Source organism: Pocillopora verrucosa, chromosome 11 (assembly GCF_036669915.1).
Source record: "Pocillopora verrucosa isolate sample1 chromosome 11, ASM3666991v2, whole genome shotgun sequence".
NCBI classification, from domain to species: domain Eukaryota; kingdom Metazoa; phylum Cnidaria; class Anthozoa; order Scleractinia; family Pocilloporidae; genus Pocillopora; species Pocillopora verrucosa.
Genome location: NC_089322.1, coordinates 1,527,112 through 1,547,448, shown reverse-complemented (window position 1 = coordinate 1,547,448; position 20,337 = coordinate 1,527,112). Strand labels below are relative to the sequence as shown.

Below are 20,337 nucleotides of genomic sequence, written 5' to 3'. Positions count from 1 at the left end.
ACATCGACTCCCACCGACAGCAAATGAGGTGAAGCGAGAAAAATTTGTGCCGTTGGCTTGTATAACCAGATTCCATTTAACTAGGATGCCCGCACTTTGAAAGTTTGCGGATAAACACCATTCCCTTTTCGTTTAACTAAACTTTTTATTTAAAAAACCTGAAGTCCGAAAACTCCGCCCATAACGAGAGATCCAGGACAGAGATTTTGTTAACATCACGCAAAACCTCCTACGCTAAACTATTCCAAGTCCTAGTTCAAAAGTCTCACTTCCCGCTTACCATATGAATTATCAAGAGAGCGTTAATTCAACGTATAAGTATTAGAACGAGGATAAACGAGCAATTAAAAAAAAATAAGACACTGGAATTGACTCTAAAAAGAAATACTAACCTAGATAGCTAGAATCCTCTTTATTTTTCCAACCATACTGAGTGATGACTATGTCCGTCGAGGCAACAGGTATCGTAAATATGTAATTGTATCCTGTAAATAAGGCCAAATGAAAGTGACCATTCACTTTTTTCTATAGTAAATTCAAGTCAGCTCGTCTTTTTTGGGGGTGGAAGCTTCGACAATGATTCTATGAATTTCAATCCTACCTTACAGTTGACGCACATACTCTTGTTAAGAATTGAAGAGAATTGGTATTGTGTCAAAACGAAAGTGTCCGACTGGCGAGTTTGTCAGATTTCTCACCTACCCTTTGGACAACGTATTGATATTGTAAGAAAATGTGCCATGTCAATCGCGCCTGGGTGCCTTAATCACGTGACTTTCTCACTTAATCTTAGGGGATAAAAAGAGTTGTTTTCTCTGTCTAAAGCTTTTTATCCTCGCGGATTCAAATACGTGATAACCGTCTAAAATGGGGTGGAAGGGACCGAGATCTAATCCACAAGTACATTCCGCTAACCCTTACCAAACCTTGTCTCGTTGAATGTCCTGGACAATCTCCTGCAAGAGGAATTGTCTCCTCCGCACACTCCACATTTATCAAATTTTTTCTTTGAGCTCAGATCTCTGTCACAACCAGCAGCCTACAAGCAAAGCAGAATTCTCATATGACGCAGGGCTACTGGAGAATTTGTTTTCTTTCTCATTTCATTGTTTTCATCGCCATATTATCGTCTTTATGGTCTTGAAGTCGTCGTCGTCGTCATTATAAAAACGTGTTCTTGTATTCTTCATAGTCTTATCGTTTCGTTGTCATGCCGTCGTTGTCGTCGTTACCGAGGCACTTTCGTATTGATCATCGTTTGTCGTTATGCTCTCGTCGTTTTCCTCTTCGTCGTATCGTCTTTTCAGTATTTATTTGTCTTCGTCATGTTCGATACGCTCTCGTCGTCTTCGTCACAATGAAATCGTTTATTTCGTCGTTGTGAAGTCGTCGTTAACTCGTATATCACATTTTTGTAAAATGTGTAACTTACCAAACATTTGCCCTCCACGCAGATGTCTGTGGTCTCTTGATTACAAGGGGTCCCATCAATAACTTTGTCCTTCAGTTTGAAATAAATTGCAGTGCCAGCCATGCGGCAGTACAGCTTACATTGATTTTCTTTGCGAACTGTATCAGGACAACACATATAGCCAGTTAGAAAAGAACCAGTACAATTAGAAACTTCATAAACTTAACGTGAAGTTCTCACTTACTTCCAGCATATTTTGGCAGCCACTGAGTCGATCTGAAACTCCTCGACCCAATACTCAGACGTCGCCCATGCGTATTCACGCATTGCAAGGCTCGGAAATCTGGTGACCCTGGTGGACATTCCTGCCAATATAACAACCCAACAACACTTGCGTTAAGCTGACGGGCACAAGGAAAGAACGACTGCCTATCAATAAGTGGAAACACTCAATGAAATAAATCACATTACAACATTCTTACCTGAGTGTTGCATGACACAAAACGTTTTCGTTTTCCAACGCAGTATTTACCTCCATTTTCTGGGCTGAAAAATAAGATAAAGGTCCATTGTCCTTTGATAACAAGTAGTTTTGAAAGATCAAAACATTCTTAAACTGCATAACAAGGCAAGAATTATGTTCCAAGCTAAAGTCCTATTTCTCTTTCTGTTACGAGCAAAGTGAACATCGGCGTTCGCTTATCGCTAATAGAAATTGCGCGTGACATAAGTAACTAAGCTGAATGGCTTGACAGCAGTTTCGCGATTAGATGAAGAAATTATTTGGGTACTTACATTGGTTTGTTACACTTTCTGTATGCGAAGGAAATCCCTCCTCCACATTTTCTTGTGCATTCATTGAAAGAACCCCATGGTCCCCAGCCACCGTCTACTGGTTTTAATTTTCGTTTCCTCACACACTGACCTTTGATGCACCACTGAGACAGGTAAAAAAAAAACTTCGCATCAGCAATTGAAGTGTCCTATGTAGCTGATCTGGATCAATATCAATATCTGGGCAACTGCCCCCCTATCCCTCCCCTAACCCAACATTAACCTTAACTTGTTGTCGAATGACTGTTGTTGATACTGGTCAGTTAAGTAAGAAATTTTAGTTAACAATTATTTTTGATAAATTCCATTTAAGTAGTCGAGCTTCTTCCTTGGTCTACCTCAAGTGAAGAGTTAAAGATAGCTCGCTTAATTCTACACCCTCGTTATGGAAAAATTTAAACGAAGACTTTTTTTCTTTTGTAATGAACCTAGTACTTAATTGTCAACGACTTTATGATATAAGTAATTATTTTTGTTCAAAAAGGTTGTGAAGTGTTAAAATGTATAAGGTGTAATCCCGTGATGAGTGTGGATTGTAGAAAGTTCAGTGATTCTTAAAGCGTGAAGCGACTCGACTTTTTGTGTGGTGGTTTTAAACGGGAATATCACCGTGAAAACCGCTCGTGAAAGAAGCAATCTAAAGATTATAAAATAACAAAAGAGATCTGAAAAAGAAGTTGGCTTGCTGCAAAATCACAAATTTCATGAGAGAGGGAAGGGGCGAGGCACTATTAATCTTTGTGCAAAATTCTGGTGTCCTTTTTAGTGTGCATAGACTAGTATTGCACGTTGCCTAGGTAACTGCGTAAGAACTTTCTAGACTAAGAAGTCTGGTGTACTTAAAATGAATAAACATTTTTTATTGCCGTAATTCTGCTTACATAGCAGGGGGCTTAGATGTTCCAACATAGGGTATGATAGGAACTTCCTTTAAGTCCTTATAAGAAACGAGAAGTTTTTGTGCAGTACTTCCAAGTAAGGAACAAACTGCCGCCATCTAATTGGCCTAATTAGAAGACAACTTTCCCTGCGAAACATCCGTCTCGTTGTATATCATGTTACACCAAGAGAAAATAATGGGTTTATTATTTTCTCCTGGTTAAATATGAACGTGTTTGACATGAAAGAATTTGTATCCGCTGTAATTTAGGAAGAAGTGTGACATATGGGAACCATGTCACTCGAGAATGCAAAAAAATTGGGGGTGAGTGATTGGAATTAAAAACACAACAAATATTAAACTTAATCGGCTTATGAGTTTGACCTACGACCCTGTTACGTGGGCAACATTGAGAACGTACAGTTTAAAAAGGATATGAGATGTATGTAAACTACTTGCAGCCAACGAAAACAGCTTTTGGTTCAAGTAACAGTGGTTGTCCCAAAGTTTGCACAATGTAGATACAAGTTTAAAATATCTTTTTTAAAAGATTGAAGAGGTATCAATTTGTCATTGATTGAGAGATTTATTTTGAAAGGTCTTCGTTCAATAGGATTATCTTTAAAACAACTGAAATACCATCTTCAGACAAGAGGATATGCTCAGATCTTGAGAGCTTAGGAAAAGTGTCCGAACGACTGATATGTTTTCTGAGTGAATTGGTGTATTCAATACAGTCAACACCCTTGTGGTTTTTCACTCTAAAATAAAATCGGAAATATTCTGAGGGATTAACGATATGCGAACATTTCATTTGTAGAAAGCGATGACAAACAAACAACAGTATTTAAATATTAACAGGTAAATTAAGTTGAAGAAAACAAGTTGGCAACTAGTGAAAGTCAAAACGTAGAAGAGGAAATATCTCAAACACGAGTATCTGATGATAAATTGATAACATAAAAAAAAAGGAACATATCATTTACAAAGATCTAGTAAGATCTGCAGAAATTTGAGAAAATGTCTAAATTGTTATTTGATAACAGAAAGCTGTTTTGTCAGAACCTTCGTCTATCACAAACTTAACAGTAAATAAGCGATCCCTATTTGCGAATCTTGAGAAGGTCGTGCGCGGTCTGTGGCTATCTTCACCATCCCAAGCCATTCCTAATCTCTCTTGATGAAATTAATAGTTTTGCAGTTGCTTATTCCTCCGAACTCGTATATCACTTTTTTCCCCATCTAAGGCTAGATAGTCTTACACAACACACACAAAAACGGCAGTTATCTCGACATGGTCAAAATAATTTAAGGGAAATCAAATCGAAGTATTTTTGAAAAATTATTTTTAAACAAGAAAAAATCATCAGGACATTCCGTATACGACCGGGAACATCAGACAACCAACGCACGCGAAAAATTGGTTGGTATGTACAAAGTTTACGGGAAGTTCACAGATTGATGATTGTGTTAAGTAAGCGATGATCCTTAATTACAGCCTTCTCATAATTAGGCTTAGTTTATGACAGCATGTTTCGACAGATTCGATTTGGTAAACGTCACTTAAGGAACGTGTTAATTGTTAGACTACCGAAGGTGCGCGTGTGTTTCAATTGGAAAGAAGACACGTGGAATGGACTAACAAACGAGGGAAACTGGAAGTGTTCCGTTCCAAAGGGTTAGATTTCTGTAAACACGTAAGCCAACTGTTTTTAAAACGAATTAGTTGTCACGAGTCATCAACGTCCAGTTTTGCGAACTTAAAATATATTTGAGTAGATCCGCTACAAATCGGAAAAATTTAAAGACATCTTTTTACTCGCAATAAGAAAGCTCATTCGTTTTGAGAGCGGTTGGTGAAAAACGACAGTTTGAAATAAAATTTGGATAGGAACAGTCAATTCGAGACATTGGAGATAACAATAGAGAAAAGAAAAACAAAAAGAGACACAAAACTTTTAAATAACCTTGAAACGTTTTTCATAATGGAAGATTCAGAATAAAAGAAAGAAAGAAGAAACAAGAAATAAGCATTTTGGGTTGACCACAAAAGACAAAATTTGTTTCTAAGGCTTGAGAAGACACTTATCGTTGACTCCAAAATAGATAAGCATGTAGAGTCTCATTTCAGTTACTAACAAAGCGTTGTAAGGTAGACAGCTGGTGAGAATTAAGATCATTATCAAAGAAGTGATATTGCAATGATAGAATATCAAACTCTCAATACTAACACAGACGGAGATCTATGACGGTAAGTTTGGAGAATTTACCTTCCTTTTTGCGCACGGCGTTCCATCTGCCCATGGCATGTGATGAGTGGAGCAGCCTTTTCTTTTCCCGATCATCTTGACACACCACAGGCGTCTGCAAGGTTCCTTATAGAAAATGAAGTGGAACAGAAGCTAAGGCAGTGCCTCGCAAACAAAATCTTAAATATTCTTTGCAAATCCTTGCCTTGCGTACATTTTCCACAGGAAAATATTAAGAAAACTCCCTACAGAAGGCTGAAATTTTTTGCCAACAATACGTACCATATATGGACACAGCCTGGATTCCTCTCCAAATATCATTTGGCATTGTTTGTCCACGCTGTAAATTTCTCCCGGCAGAGCGCCATGATACTTCGATTGATTTTTTTCACTAGGCTTATTTTCTAGGCAAGATCCATACCCTAGTCTGAAACAGAGGCGATTGCAAGGTAAGTAAGTTACAGCTGCAAACAGACGATGAAACTTCACTATTCAGAAGGGTTTCACGGGGTTTACGGGCCACAGGTTTATTACGGACCAACATGATGACCAGCTCGGAGTTGGCTAGTTAGCTCAGTCGGTAGAGTACTGCTCCAGTATCGCAGAGGTCATGGGTTCAAATCCCGTACAGGCTTGAATTGTTTCCAGGCCTTACTTTCAGGACTGCTCAAGAAGTATTCATTACTGTGAAGATCGCTCTTAGATTTATTTCCTAATCCACAGTTCACATTTATGATTCTCATATATCCACAGTCATTTATTGTGGCAACCGACATGTTAAAGCAATAAACTGAAACTAGTTTTGTTACTTACTCTAAGAACCTTGTGATCTTTTCTCGGCTGCAGCTTGACCAAGACCAAGGTTTGGAGTCAAAGCTTAATGAGGGGGCCATCAGATGTTGATCTCCCCTGCTCCGTGTGCATAGGTTGTTATCTCCATCATGAGGAAGACTAAATCTAATGTATTGAAAGAAAAGGGTACAGTTAACAGAGGTCAACTCAGTTGATACAAAGAAACCTTTAAAGGAGGAAGTGGATAGGTTGAGATGAATGGGAACTTAAGGTAAAGAGACAGGGGGAGGACAAGATGAAACGCAGGTAGAGGCAGAAGAAAGGGTGGCGGAGAGTTGAAGGGGAGATAGGGAGAAAAAGAAAGGGTTCTAAGGGAGGTGGAAAAGCAGGAGAAGGAGGAAAAGGAGAAGAAACAAAGGAGGAGAAGGAAGAGGGGCGAGGCTAGAGAGAAGGACAACACCATCTCGCCAGCATGGAGGGTGCTATCCATGATCGGAAAATGTATCAACTGTATCGAATGTACTTGAATTTAAGGAAGCATGGATCTTTACCATTTACTGTGTTGACCTCATCTTCCCTCAAGGGGTTTGAGAAGCATGTTATAACATAAGCAGTGAGTTGTTTCAGCCTCCTGACTGAACGTTCTCTCTTAAATTTAAATTATCTTTAAAAAAAACTTACATGTGACCCAGTTCGTGTGCTATTGTATAAGCTGTGCTTAGTCCATTGTCCTCTGCCAAGGAGCAACTCCTTGATGATTGGCACATGGTTCCAAGCTCTGCAAGACCTGGAATAACAAAGACATCAGTACAGCTTGTCAACAAATTAAGGGGGTATTGCCTCCACAGATACATTGTGGTAAGCACAACTTTATCATTGATCGACAATTTAGTCGACTGAGGAGAAAGAAGCCTGCGAACAGGCCCAGATAATTAGAGCGATAAAAATATAATAATAATAATAATAATAATAATAATTAGGGCTTGCTCGCGAGCTGCGGAAAAGGGTGTTTGACTCCCGTGATCTGACAACTTCGACCAATATCGCTGTGTACCACCAATACTTAATACTCCTTAAAAGGAAAATGAGCTCATTTGTCACTGGCTAGATTTCTTAAATCTTGTAAGTTCAGATTACCTAATGTGTCACACTTTCCGGGCGATCTGCAGATATCTCTCCTGAAAAAAAAAAAACAAAGTAAAACAATGAGTTAATCAGCTGCTGAGAAAACGTTACTACAGCTTGTTCATACAAACATAATGTTAAAACTAATTAAGACAGTTTTAGTTTCGTGTCTTGTAAGTTCTTCTAAACTTCAGGACATGTAACATCTCGTAAATCGAGCTTCCCTTGCTCTTATTTAACTTTTTCTGTACACTTCACTTTCTAGACTCTCCTCGCGTTTCTGTCAAGCCACACTTGTTTTTGGAAGTTTGGAGCCTCCTGCTTGCGTTTAACAGCGCTTTCCATCGTGTCTCTTTTGTGTTCTTCGGCGCTTGGTACCGACATAACTAGATAAAAGGTTATATCATTGTTTTCCGGTAACAAACTTTTCGTGTTTCAGGCGCTTTGCGAGGGCGACGGGTGCGTTTTCAACCAGTACATCATTCACTCCGCTTAGTACCAGCCAAATGTTTTACTCCGGAAGAGCAAGGAATGCTTGTGTGTTTCCATGTTACCAACGCAACTGCTCCGAGTGAAAGAACTGTTCGCGACTTTTTGGCATGCACAATCTTTCTGTCCTTCTCTAAATCTGCACATGCTCTTGCGCATTTGAAACTCACATTTCCAAACAAGAATGACCAAAATACATCCCCAATATTGGCAAAAAATTTTACCTTGTTAACAAGATGGCGGTATCGTGGCGGTGAGACTGACTCTCTTCTGACATCATACGTTTCTTCTGCCAGCGGCAGAAACTTTTTAGAGTTCGCGTTGCGTCTGACGAAATATGGAAACCAGGCTGAAATCAATAAAACAGACAATCATTTATTTACGAACACTGCAAACACCTCTGGCCATTGTAAGTAGCCTATCAAACTTTTTGGTCATTAACTAGAGGAGTTTATCCCGTTTTTCATCGAAAGTAGTGACTAGAAGCATCTGCGCTTGTTGCAGATGAAACGATACTTATTCGTAATAAAGACCTTACCACTTTGGCCAATTTCTTAGGCTAGCCAGTTGAATAAGAGAGTCTTTTTTTAATTATCTTTTTCCTCCATGAACGTTGGAAACCCTAGTTTATCTGCTCTCGTTGCTTGGCTAAATTTTAAGCTGTGCGTGTTCTTAAATTCAAACAAGATGAAACATGCGATTCACTTCCAGTGCGGACGTCTTTGCGGAAGATCAACTTCCGGGATTCTTCACTGCATTTGTGGTCTGATTAAACAAAACAGGAAATCGCTTCTATGGAGTATTCCTGTTGTTAATACCACTTCCTTCGCTTTCTGTGCATTGGAAAGATCTCTCATGAATTTTTTTTAGCAGCCCTTAGCGCCACGGCACAGTCGCCATTTCAATATTTTTCAATCCCAGAAACTTAATATCAATTTTCCACCCAATCGATTATACACTTCTGCTAGTTTTAACTCTGGCGGTTCTTTCTTCTCAAATTTTCTTGAAAAGATATGGATAACGGGAGAAGAAATTCCATCTTGGTTACTCTTGGGAATGAGAACACTTCTTAAGGCAGTTCCCATTTTGCACGCTACTTAGTTGCAATTATGAATTTTCAATGGTTCGTGACAGCGATGAAATGATTGTAAAGGCTGTGATTTTTAAAATTCAAATAATTCAATTTTTCTTCTTATAAAAGATTTTAATCCTTGCTCCTTCAATGCTTCTTTCCTCTTGATAAAATATTCATAATCTTCCTATGTTTATATTTGTGGTTTCCCTCAATTGGTGATAGTTTTACGCGGTGCAAAATGCAAGCCGCGGGACATTACAACTGGACGTCTTTAACCCTCAAAACCCCTAAGAGTTATTAATATCTAATTTATCCTTTAAATTTCACTCCTAAATCAAACATCAGGTTACGAAAACGAAGGAAAGTTCACTAACTGAAGAAGTTCTTGATTATTTAACACAATCTACTTGTCAGCACCTTGGGAAATGTATAGAGAACAGTGTGGACAATATGCCTACTGATGTTACAATGTAAAGGGTTAAAATTTTGGTTTAATACAAGATCCATACGTTCTTAGTGTCCAGGTAGGCTATTTTCACCACAACAATGTTTATAGCGCAGCCAATACTTCTGTCGCGATAAATTTGAGCAACCTGTTCAAGAAAAGAGAAAAAAATCGTCAAGAATCTAAACATATTTATTAAATATAGCAATGAAGCCAACACAACATAAATTACGTGCAGTTCCTTCATTTTGGCGAATTGCGTCAGCGATATCAGCATTCAGCGCGCAACTCTGAGGCCTTAGTATCAATTTTTTTTCGAATTTTTTACGAGCAGTCCCTGCTTTTTAGCAAAGTCCGTTGCGCTTGTCAAAATAAAAATCAGTAATGTCAGCGCGCAGCGCGGAATTCTGAGGCCCCAGCATCAATTATCCCTATTTGACTTGCGTGAAAGACTTCGCTGTAAACTAAAGGAGAGTCTGCTCGCACTCTACACGCACCAAAAACTCTCACTTTCTAGTAATGCAGAAGTTACCCGTTCTGATAGTAAAATTCATGGTTTGTTTCCATTTGATATTGCGAAAAAACATAAGAAAATCGATCAAACCTCCACAACGAGCCCGTATAAAACAATGGCTGCAGTGAAATGAGACGACAATGAACCTATGCGAGAGTACTCTGGTCACGTGAACATCAATCTTTAGCTTTTTAATGATTTAATGTATAAAACAGCAAAATATCCATGTCGAGTTTTTCAAGTTACAGTCTGCATCCAATCATTATGCAACCATGAAAATCAACCTCAATCTCCTTTCCTTCTGGGCGTTTTTCTTCCGTCACAGATGCGTTTCACGTACTTAAAATTATTTCTAGGTAGATCCGTTTAATCAGGATCTTTTATCGATTTATAACACCGCGCCGCACATTCTTCTGTACTCAATCAAATTTCGCAATCGTTTGCCGAGCCTCAAGCGCCTGCCAAACGGGGAATTTCAAATTTAACGTACAGTTGTATGTGCAACGCGAAGATTTTGCGTGATGCCTCCATCTTCGCTAATCTCTTCGTTTTACTTCCTCTCTAAAACGATAAATGCAATTTCCTTTTTTTCCTGCGCCAATTGGACGATCATCGAAAAAAAGGAGTTGTGACGATATAATTCCGTAATGAACGTATACGTTTGCGCTGTCCACAGAAGGATACAAACCGAAATATCCATTATCCATTATATAAACTTATTAAAAACGAAAGTCGTGAACGCTCTAGAGAGTAGCTTTTTACAATTTTAAAAAAATACAGATCAATTTCAGTATCATAGCAACCGCGCGCCTGTGCCCCCCTAATCCAACTTTAACCAAACTTTGTCGCCAGTTGACTGTTATTGGGTTGGGGGGGAGGGTTGGTTCGCCATTGCTTAATATACGTTTGAACGTACTTTAAGAAGGTCAAACGAAAAGAAATAACTGATAACTGATTACGATAATATGTTACTTACCACACCCATCAGAGTAATGATATAGCTTTCCAAATCGGCTTTGCTATCAAAAGCGTCAACCATAGTTTTATCAGCAACCACTAACGTTTCAACGAAGCTCTCACCGAGGCTTCTTTTACGTCTTCTCCTCGTATAGCTTTCATTGATGGGTCGTTGCGGCTGCCCACGTAAATGCGGGAGAGGTTTGTTGGTATCTAAAATCAGAGTCAAAAGCAGTGTCGTGTTATGGAAAATTTAGTTCAATCATTTTGCCTCCGGTATTTAAAGTGATCTTGTTGGAGGTAATTACTTCAAATGCAGCATCCTCATGAATCTTACGAGATCACCATCTTGTGAAGAATCTGAGACCCTCATGCATATCATGTACATCAACGATCAATAATGGTTCTGAGACCAAGTGGAAAGCAATTCTGTCTGCAATCATATGATTACAGATATAGAGTTCGTTTACCAGCTAAAAAACTATGGCGAACTTTAAGAAACAAATAAACATCATTTAAATTATTTCATAACTGTAAAAAATAGTACTACGCAGGAGTGAAAGTAACAGCGCGCACTTGGGAGCGTACATAACAGCGCGCGCACAGGGGAGCACATAACAGCGGGCGCACTGGAGCGCATAACAGCGGGTGCACGAGGGCGCACAGAAGTTAACACAACATCGAGCGCACATAACAGCGTGCGCACAGAAGTTAACAAAACAGAGCGCATCTAGGGGCGATACATTACAGGGTGCGCAAAGGAGTGCCATAAAAACGTGCGTGGTGCGCAAACGAGACACAGAACTACAAGGGCATAAGAGTGAACATGACAATTTGTAAGAAGCCAACTGAGTGCAAAACTATGAAGAACTGCGGCAGAAATTTTCATCAGAAGCCTTCCACCAGAATGAAAATTCCTCAAATTCACTTAAGAAACCAAAGGCCGGCTGCAGTGCTAAAATAATTGATGGAAAAGGCGTTCCTTAGCTGTTTACTACTGGATCAAAGTGATCAAAGCGTTGCGTGACAAGCGAAGGGCAATGCGTGACAAGAGGATATGATTTGCAATTAAGCATCTGACCATCGTCATTTAAAATCGATCACCAAAGCATTAATTACAAGGAGTTACGTTTCGACCGTTCGTTATCGCAGGTTAATCCTGTTTAAACGTAGCATGGAATGCTCCCCGTGAACACGAAGATCGTAACACTATTGCACAAAACAAAGCTGGCCACGCATGATTCTTGTTAATATTTTTAAATTGGACGTGATCTCATTTTTTCGGTGAGTCTGATTGAGCATCGGAGTGTACGTCAATTTCTTTACACTTCATGCTGTGTTTATGACAAAAAGCCATCTGTAAAACAATTTGCAAATTCGCAAAATTCTTTAGTTTTCACAGAGAAATATTAATTCAATTACATCAGGTTTTGAGCGTGTTCTTTATGTTTATCAACCGCGTTCAATAAGCAGACTGTAAGGCTTGTAAAGAGTTCACTAAGAACAGGAGTCACCGGGTGAGCAGGAACACCGAAAAACGTGTTTATGGAACAAGATGGTATTCAGAAAATCTGAAAAATTCGTAACCCTCCGTCATTAGGGAATGACCTAACAGAAGTGACATTTTGCTATCGCACAGAGCTTAAATTCGTCTCTGCTTTCTATAACAAATTACAATAAACCACTTGCTGAAAAGAATTGAGAGGAATTTCTTGATCCAATTTGCAGCCAGTTTCTGACGTAAAACAACTGCATTTTTGCTATATTGTAGCAGTAAAACGCCCTCTTTAAGAAAGAAAAGGCACTGACAGATGAAATCCAAAAGATATGGTTTCCAGACAGCCAAAACGAAAAGTAAACTTTAATATGTTAGTTTGTTGATCGTATCGTGTCGTTGTCGGTTGATTCACGGGTAAACTGTCAAGTTTTACGTCAGAGATTTCTAAGACAACCTTGTTTCAGTGTCGACCACGACAACCTATCCATGTCAAGTGTACCTCAAACTCTGCAGCGTTCCCGCGCTATCACGCACACGGCAGAAAGAGACATTAAGTCGACTCGTATTAAGCTACAGTTAGTTGTGCAAAGAAACTCCCTAAAAATTAGAGCTAAATTTTCCTCTTTTGCAGATTTGCGCACTTACAGTAAAACAGATACAAGCCAAGAGTTGCAGAACACACTCTTCAGGCGCAAAAAAAACAAATCGGAAACGTCTGATTCGCTAGCAATCCAGCAAGGTTGAAAGGCGTATTTATTTGTATTAACTGAAGTCGATCTCACAGTGTCCTATCTGATTTGGCACACGACATGATGTGACGTAAAATGCACTTTTTGTCATAACTCATGTCAAGGTAGATATAGAATAGTGGTACTTTGAAGCAAGATAAATTTCCTGTATTGCGGAAAACGTGCATAATTGTGGGTTGAGTTGACTTCTTTTTAACCGTATTGTACGCACAGACGGACCGTGTGTAATGTAAATGAAACTTACCCACAAGTCCACATGTCGACGGAGCATTGCTAACATCGTCTTCAAGAGCAGAATGACGAAATACGATATGGAATTTCCTGAGATGCGCGTGTATCTTTGTGTTCCGTTCTTCAGCAGGTTCGATTAAATAGCGTTGGCCACTTGAGACGAACGAACCATGCTGTAGAAGGAGAGAAACTGGACACCTTATGATCAGATTTTAAATTAAAACTATCACTCTCCTAAACAAAAATCAAAAGGAAATAAAATCTACGCGCGTTTCAGGGGGATTTTACATATGCAATTCTCATGAAGCCAAAGTTGTTTGTTTTTCATGATTAATATGCTTAACGGAGGAAGTGGTTACTCGACATTCTTTTGGCTAATTAAATACCCATGTACCAGCGGTTTTAGTATAATAAGAACAATGTAATTTTTTTTTTCATATGTATATTTGAAGTTGCAGAAGGTGTCGCCACCAAGACGGGAACGCGCGAGTTGCGAAAAATTGTTAGTATTGATTTCCAGGGGGTCATTACCGCATGAAACCACTTCCGGTAGAACTGTAAACCCAAAAATCTGAAATGGCAACCACAACTAACCCGAGCCCTTGAAAAAAATGTTTTTCAAAATTATCCCGTGTGAAATAAACTCTGGATTAGATTCCGTTCATTAAACAAAAAAACCCTCTTCACAGGACTAACCAGTTTAAAGAGTTTTCAACTCAGAGTGTAAACTTGTCAATTTACATGTCCCTGGCTGAAAGTCGGTCGGACAGGCCTCGTTAATTGAGTACATAAATAAAAGAGTATACCGCCATCGGTCACAAAATGATAATTTTTCCAAATGTTTTCATCACATGAATGAGAATCACATGGAATTGTTCTAAATCGAATTAAAATTACGGAGCGGCGAGCGGTAAGGAACAGGAACACCGCCTGAGTGTTACAGTACATTCACAGCGCTGCACGGTTGTATAAAACAAATCTTTGGAAATCAAAGCGCGAATTAAAACATCAATTATAACAACATATGTAAACAGGACAAGGGTACTTACAAGTCCGTTGCACAAATTAAACACGGCAGTAGAATTTGGCTCTCCCTGAATTTCCCCACGATAAAAACAGTGCTGCAAATTCCCAGAGAATGGAAGTCTCCTAAAATCTCCGTAAATATGCTCTACATTAAGTGCAGGCGATAAAAAGCTCGCGTCGCGCTCCAATCGGAATCGAAAAATTTGACCAAACGCGGCAAGTCTGTAATAAACTGTGGCCATCCCCCATCCGTTGTATTCGTATTTTACAAAATGTTTGTGAGGCGAATGGCGTTTTCCGAGGCGATTCACTCGCTCTACGATTGTCATCTCAAACTCAATGCGACCATTGTTGCTGGAGATACCTCTAGGTAACAGCGTGCGACCTGTATCGGAGAAAAACCCAGGGTAATTATTATAAACACACTAAGAACTAAGAGTTTCGACTCACGCTTAGCAGCGTTAAAACGCAACAATTTCCACTCACCTTTTGCATATTTCTTGTGTGTCGTTGCACAAATTTGCTGAATTAGAAGAATTATTAATACACTGCAAGATATCCTCTTCATGGTTCAAGATTTCGGAGATTTGAAGTTGTGCCCTCGGTTTGCGGGGCCTTTCACTGGAGTGTTTTGTTAGACAGGACCTCAAGGAACGCCCACGGTGACAAGAGAATTGACCAATTACGAGCCAGCTCGTCGATAGCGACGTTATGTGTGATGACACAAATCACCTGGTGAGAATGAAGAAGTTCTTCATAACAAATCTGTATTTTATTATTTTAAACTTAAAATTTGCGTGTTTGGAACAGCCTGCAAATTGATTTCGTTTTGACTACAAGGTGGGTTGTTTGTTAATACTGTGGTTGAGTTACAACAAGCGAATTCTCGTTTATGTCACGGAAATCATTACGAATTGTCACGTTTCAATTTAGCGCTTAGCCGTATGTAGCGGCCTATAAAACTCAAATGAATGAATTCATAAAAGGAAAACAGCCAAGGACTCGATACAAATTTTAAAAAGTTTTATGTTATGATTACAAGCGTACAGTAGCTTTGTTTATACACAGAGCTACCTAAAAATGTCTAGGGTACGAGGTAGTTTTGAGATGATCACAACACTCGTAATAACAATGAAGCTGATTTGAGCGACCCAATGTCGTACAAAGCGCTGAAAAGATTGTCATAGCTGCTACTGAATAATCTTCGCAACGTAATAACAACCAAAACGAGTCAAAAAATTTGGATTCAAAGCAATTGAGAGTACAAATGCCATATAAAACACCGTTATCATCACAACAGTCGCGCAAGCAGCAGAAACTTTTTTATCTCTTCCGTTTGCTATTGACCGCAAACAAAACTCAATATTTATATCAAACTTCTCAATAAGCACCAGTAACTGGTGCTCTACGAAGATACGACAAATATCGCACGGTCTAGAAGTCACATCAGCTCCCAAGTCTGATTAAAAAAGATATCAGTGCTGGTCACATCGTAAAGCTTCGGCATCACTTACAAAATTCTGAATCGATAACAACTTGAGAATCTACTAATAACATCATCAAGTTCGTATTCCTACAATCGCCTACAGTGTTTGCATCATGGCGTTCCGTTAATTTCTTCTCTCAAATTAAACCGTGGCTCACTAAAATCGGCTTTTAAAACAAGCTTTACTATCCATTTTTTTCAAATCTCTTTAGTTCTTGCCTTGCGTTTTAAAAATGTTATTTATAGTTTGTAAATGACCATTCCACAGGGTTTTTCCTAGCGCTTAAAATATCGTATGAATGCAATCCATGAATTCTAAACTACAAGCTGCTAAATTTATATCAACGATACATACCCGCAATGCGAAAACTGCTAAGGTCACTGAGAACTGAGCCCTCGTATAAAAAGTTTTGAAATATCTCAATTCCAAATTAGCTACAGCTGAAATCGATTGAAAATTTATTTACAATGAGTGAAATGCGCATTTAAACAGATTTTTTTTTTCAACTTAGAGCAAAATTGGTGGAGCGATGTTAATACCGTTTACGTGGATATAAATTCATACAACATGTTTCTCGTTTGTCGTTTCCGATGTGACCCGATTATTTTACATCGTAGACAGTTTTCTAATGCATTTAATCCTTTAGTTGTCGCAAAACCATTCCTTTCGTCAAACGAAACCGGAAATCATTTTCCAGTATCAATTTCTTTCAAATCACGACAATACATAAATACACCGCCGCATCATACTCTACATGAAAGTGTAGTAAACAATTTCGCAGTCAATTTGGAGAAAAATGGTGCATTCGTGCAGATATTGCCCAGTTGAGATGTCTTCGTCCCACATGCGAAGATCTTTGCGGTCTAACTGTCAGCGGATTTGCGTTCGTAGACCTCTCAATTGCGTCTGTAGATGTATAGGAGCTCATCGCTTTAAAATCCTGTCTGTCTTTATAACCAACATTGAATTTAACACGTGTTTTGACAACTAATGCGCAGTGAAGGCGATTTTCGGATTCATTTAAACAAAACGAAACATTTCAAGAATTTAAATTGATTAAGGCGGTTCGCGTTTACTTGAACGCGGCAAAGCGCCGAAAATTTATTTGCAAAACAACCGCAGATTCTACGACTCCGTAATAGCAAAAAAGCCGATTTGACAAAGGTCATAATTCTAAGAAACCCTTACAAATCGCGTTTTTCAAGATGCGTAACTCCAAAATAAAGATTTGGGGCCGAAAGATGATTTAATTGAAGCAAATTGTCGTAGTTTCATAGGCTACGACGACATTTCAAACTCTCTAAACAAAGTACCTCATGCGGGCGAATTCGCGTGTTTTCAAATCCTAAGGTTGCTCTGGTAATAAGTTTAATCTGAAGTTTTTTTCTACTCTTCCTCCAGAAATTTAGTACTTTCTTCACATCAGTGGGCAACAATTTATATTTGCCACCTTACTCAGTTATTCATTTAGAGTTTAAATATCAAAATTCAAATTCTCAGCATTTATCAAGTGCTTCCTCATAGAACAAGTTGGAAGAATTTAATTTTTATGCTCTCTGTAGATCCTCAACAGTAATCGCATTAAGCGCATGCCTGAAAGTATATTGATAACTTGGAGGAAATTCGATTCTTGTCACGGGTTAAGGAGAAGATGTTGACTTCATAGTGTTTGCATGTCTGTGATAACGATACTAAGACTCAGACGACGAAAAATCATCTGATAAACGAAAGTTAGGTATACTGCTAAATACCACGAGGAAAAAAGTCAGTCTTGTTTGTTTTATTTCCTACCATATTATTAGCCTCTTTTTTTCCGGTTTTTTATGACAAAGAGTGACGTTATTTTTTTACCCTTGCATAAAGAAGTATTGAGCGACACCCCAATTTTTAATTCAGACAAAGAAAATGTATCCGTGTGTTGCAACAGAACCGACAAAAATGGCGCTCCTAAAAACAGGAGTATCTTTCACTTCTCGGTCTTTTTTATGTCAAGGAACCTCATCACCAAAGAGACGATCAGATATCCGTAACTTACCCAAGGCGTTGCCTTTCGTGGTCGCAGAGGAAGTTATTGTTCGTTGCTGTACACGTATCAAAAATTCTTCGTTGTTGCTTCTTACAATGCGCGCAGAGATCGAGAGCAAATGTACGGGATCTACTCCTCTTACACTAAGCGAACTCTGCCTTGCAGTTAAAATAATGAAATTCGTCCAAATGCTCTGGGTTAGATTGATACGAGCTAGCTTTAGGAAAAAGAATGCAATCCTGACCTGAAATAGCGGCTTCACGACGGTGAGTATCAGCTAACTGCTCTGGACGGTCGATTCAAAGCCACTCGCTCGGTGAGATCAGCCAAATCTCGCCAACACCCAAGTGCAATCAAACATGATGGTAGTAAACTGATCCGCTTTTTCTCATTGTCGGATAAAATTTTCTTCTAAGACGCTAACCTCTAAAATGCCATTTTGGAAACGAACGAAATACTATTTTGTGGTTTAGGAGATGATCCTTTTAGATGGTTTTACAAGAAAATAAATCTCCTTTAAAGGTGGTTATTACCATAAATGTCCTATGAGTCATGTCTGGAGGTCAAATCCTGCGGCCAAATCTCAGATACATTATAAACAACAAAAAAAAATTTCTCCTGTTTTGACATTTGTACTTTCAACACAAAGATCTATTTGGTTTTAACCCCTTGCTGTCGGAAGTAATAACCTGATTTCTTTAACCCGTTGCGTAGGATGCACTCTGGATTTCTTTCCATGCCCATCCACGCATGTGATTAAATTAAGTCCTGCAACATTGTATATCTACGATATACATCTATACCATAATGTAAATCTTACTTGATAAAGCTAGATAAGGAAAATCCACCATTAAAATCGCCATAAATAGTTAAAAAGCCTTGTCATGCACTCGGCGAGGTTTCCGTATTTGAGTAATTAAGTAACTCTAATCCGCTCTCTGGTTTCGGTTTTTTCGGATAGGGTCTTTTTCTTTGATTCAAAACAGTTTTACTTCTGACTATGCAAGCACTTAATTTACAATATCCAGATTTTCTCAACCATTCATCATTGAGTACATAAGCTCTTTGTGTAAGCTGATTTCTTAATAAGCTGAGAATTCTAAGGCTATTAATGATATAGTTGGATAACATTATATAGCCCAATTATAAACGTCGAGTAAGACACGCAATAGGCAACACCAAAAGAAACAATCATTTTTTGACAATTTAAGCCAAGACCTACCGTTAGGAATTTACAACAGAAATCCACTTAGAATGAACCATCCAGGCGCCTTGATTGGAAACTAGATGCGGCATTAAGTGTAGGAATTTAGTAATAAAAGCGAATAAAGGAGAAAGATTACAAACCGCCAGCCTCATAAAAAACACTCCACCGTCTTTAAAAGCGCAACAATCTAACTAAGACTCAGTCTGTCTTCCCACTTTATTGTTCCGGCCCCGACGATGTACATAGCGGTCAATAGCTCTTCAAAAAACGAACCAATCACGGCAGAGAACAGCCGGACAAAATGCGTCATGCGCGGACATTTCGCGGGAAGTACTTTCGCAAGGTGGTGTCCATTAGAGCTTCTCTAAAGTCGATCGCATCAATGAGCTTAAGAACCGGATGAGTTAAGCTTCACGTCCGGCGAAATGGTGTTTGAGCGGCGAAATTCTACGGCTACATACACGCAAAGTCTACTACCCTCTTATAATATATATATTATTACTTTTAACCTATTGAACTCCTGGGATTTTACGATCCATACCTTTATATTTGTTTCATATTAAGTGCGTTAGATGTTTGAGATCTGCCTGGAAAAATCTACTCAAGACAAGATAATTCTCTAAAATTCAGCATACCTTCGATTATAATGTGCAACATATTCTAGTTTTTGCATGGCTATGTGCTTCTTTCAAAACCACAAAGTCATTTCCAATCCAAATCTGCTCTGATCTCCGAGAAAAAGTGTTATTGTAAAAGTTCTAACTACATGTATGATGTTCAGGATAACAAAGAACGAGATGAAAACCGCCATGGGATACCAAACAAAAGACGGCAAACTACGGTGATCAACAAAACTCAGCTTGTTTCAGGATAAAACAAAATCTTTTTGTCTGTTCAAAAAATTTTTCTTTATAAAAATATTGGAACGTGGACCGGAAATAACTTCTACCGTCTAGATAGTGTTGGTAGTATAAAACAACTCCTAAGTTTCATCCTTAAATGACTCTCTATGTGCGTGATCTTTTAACTTGCAATATACGTGAAGTGATATCAAGCCGTATTTTTTTCATTTAAAATCGCGAAGCATTCAGAAAAAAACGTAAACAAGATAACGAGGAGGAGTTTACTATAACAATCCACTAAAGGATTAATGAAAAAAACACTTAAAAGAACATTAAGGCGATTGTTCAACGCTAAATGTAAGCCAAGGGGTATTTCTTATTGAAATCAATAGTTATGATTAATTTTCTCTTGAAGGATAAATTGGGTTTGTTTCACTAAGTCGAATCAATTATAAGTTACTTGAAATGATCGACGTAACCTATGCGAATATCAAACAAAA

The 20,337-nt window shown here is 38.6% G+C and overlaps 1 protein-coding gene across 2 annotated transcripts in view; it reads right to left on the bottom strand.

The window, feature by feature from the left end:
* The window catches only part of LOC131772188 (A disintegrin and metalloproteinase with thrombospondin motifs 9), a 47,312-nt gene extending 28,162 nt beyond the window's left edge, over positions 1-19,150 (bottom strand). Inside the window, exons 1-18 of one of the 2 annotated variants that reach the window (XM_059088086.2) lie at positions 19,011-19,150; positions 14,762-15,007; positions 14,299-14,660; positions 13,263-13,422; positions 10,791-10,984; positions 9,365-9,448; positions 8,005-8,129; positions 7,304-7,344; positions 6,848-6,953; positions 6,188-6,331; positions 5,657-5,801; positions 5,396-5,500; positions 2,207-2,349; positions 1,894-1,957; positions 1,656-1,776; positions 1,433-1,569; positions 922-1,039; positions 393-485 (exon numbers count right to left, since the gene is read on the bottom strand). In XM_059088086.2, the coding sequence (XP_058944069.2) occupies positions 393-485; positions 922-1,039; positions 1,433-1,569; positions 1,656-1,776; positions 1,894-1,957; positions 2,207-2,349; positions 5,396-5,500; positions 5,657-5,801; positions 6,188-6,331; positions 6,848-6,953; positions 7,304-7,344; positions 8,005-8,129; positions 9,365-9,448; positions 10,791-10,984; positions 13,263-13,422; positions 14,299-14,660; positions 14,762-14,843 (2,224 nt within the window). In that variant the 5' untranslated portion in view covers positions 14,844-15,007; positions 19,011-19,150. Of the gene's footprint in view, positions 1-392; positions 486-921; positions 1,040-1,432; positions 1,570-1,655; positions 1,777-1,893; positions 1,958-2,206; positions 2,350-5,395; positions 5,501-5,656; positions 5,802-6,187; positions 6,332-6,847; positions 6,954-7,303; positions 7,345-8,004; positions 8,130-9,364; positions 9,449-10,790; positions 10,985-13,262; positions 13,423-14,298; positions 14,661-14,761; positions 15,008-18,032; positions 18,130-19,010 lie in introns of those variants that run through there. The other variant, XM_059088092.2, reaches the window with a different exon arrangement.
* Between the last annotated feature and the right edge of the window lie 1,187 nt (positions 19,151-20,337).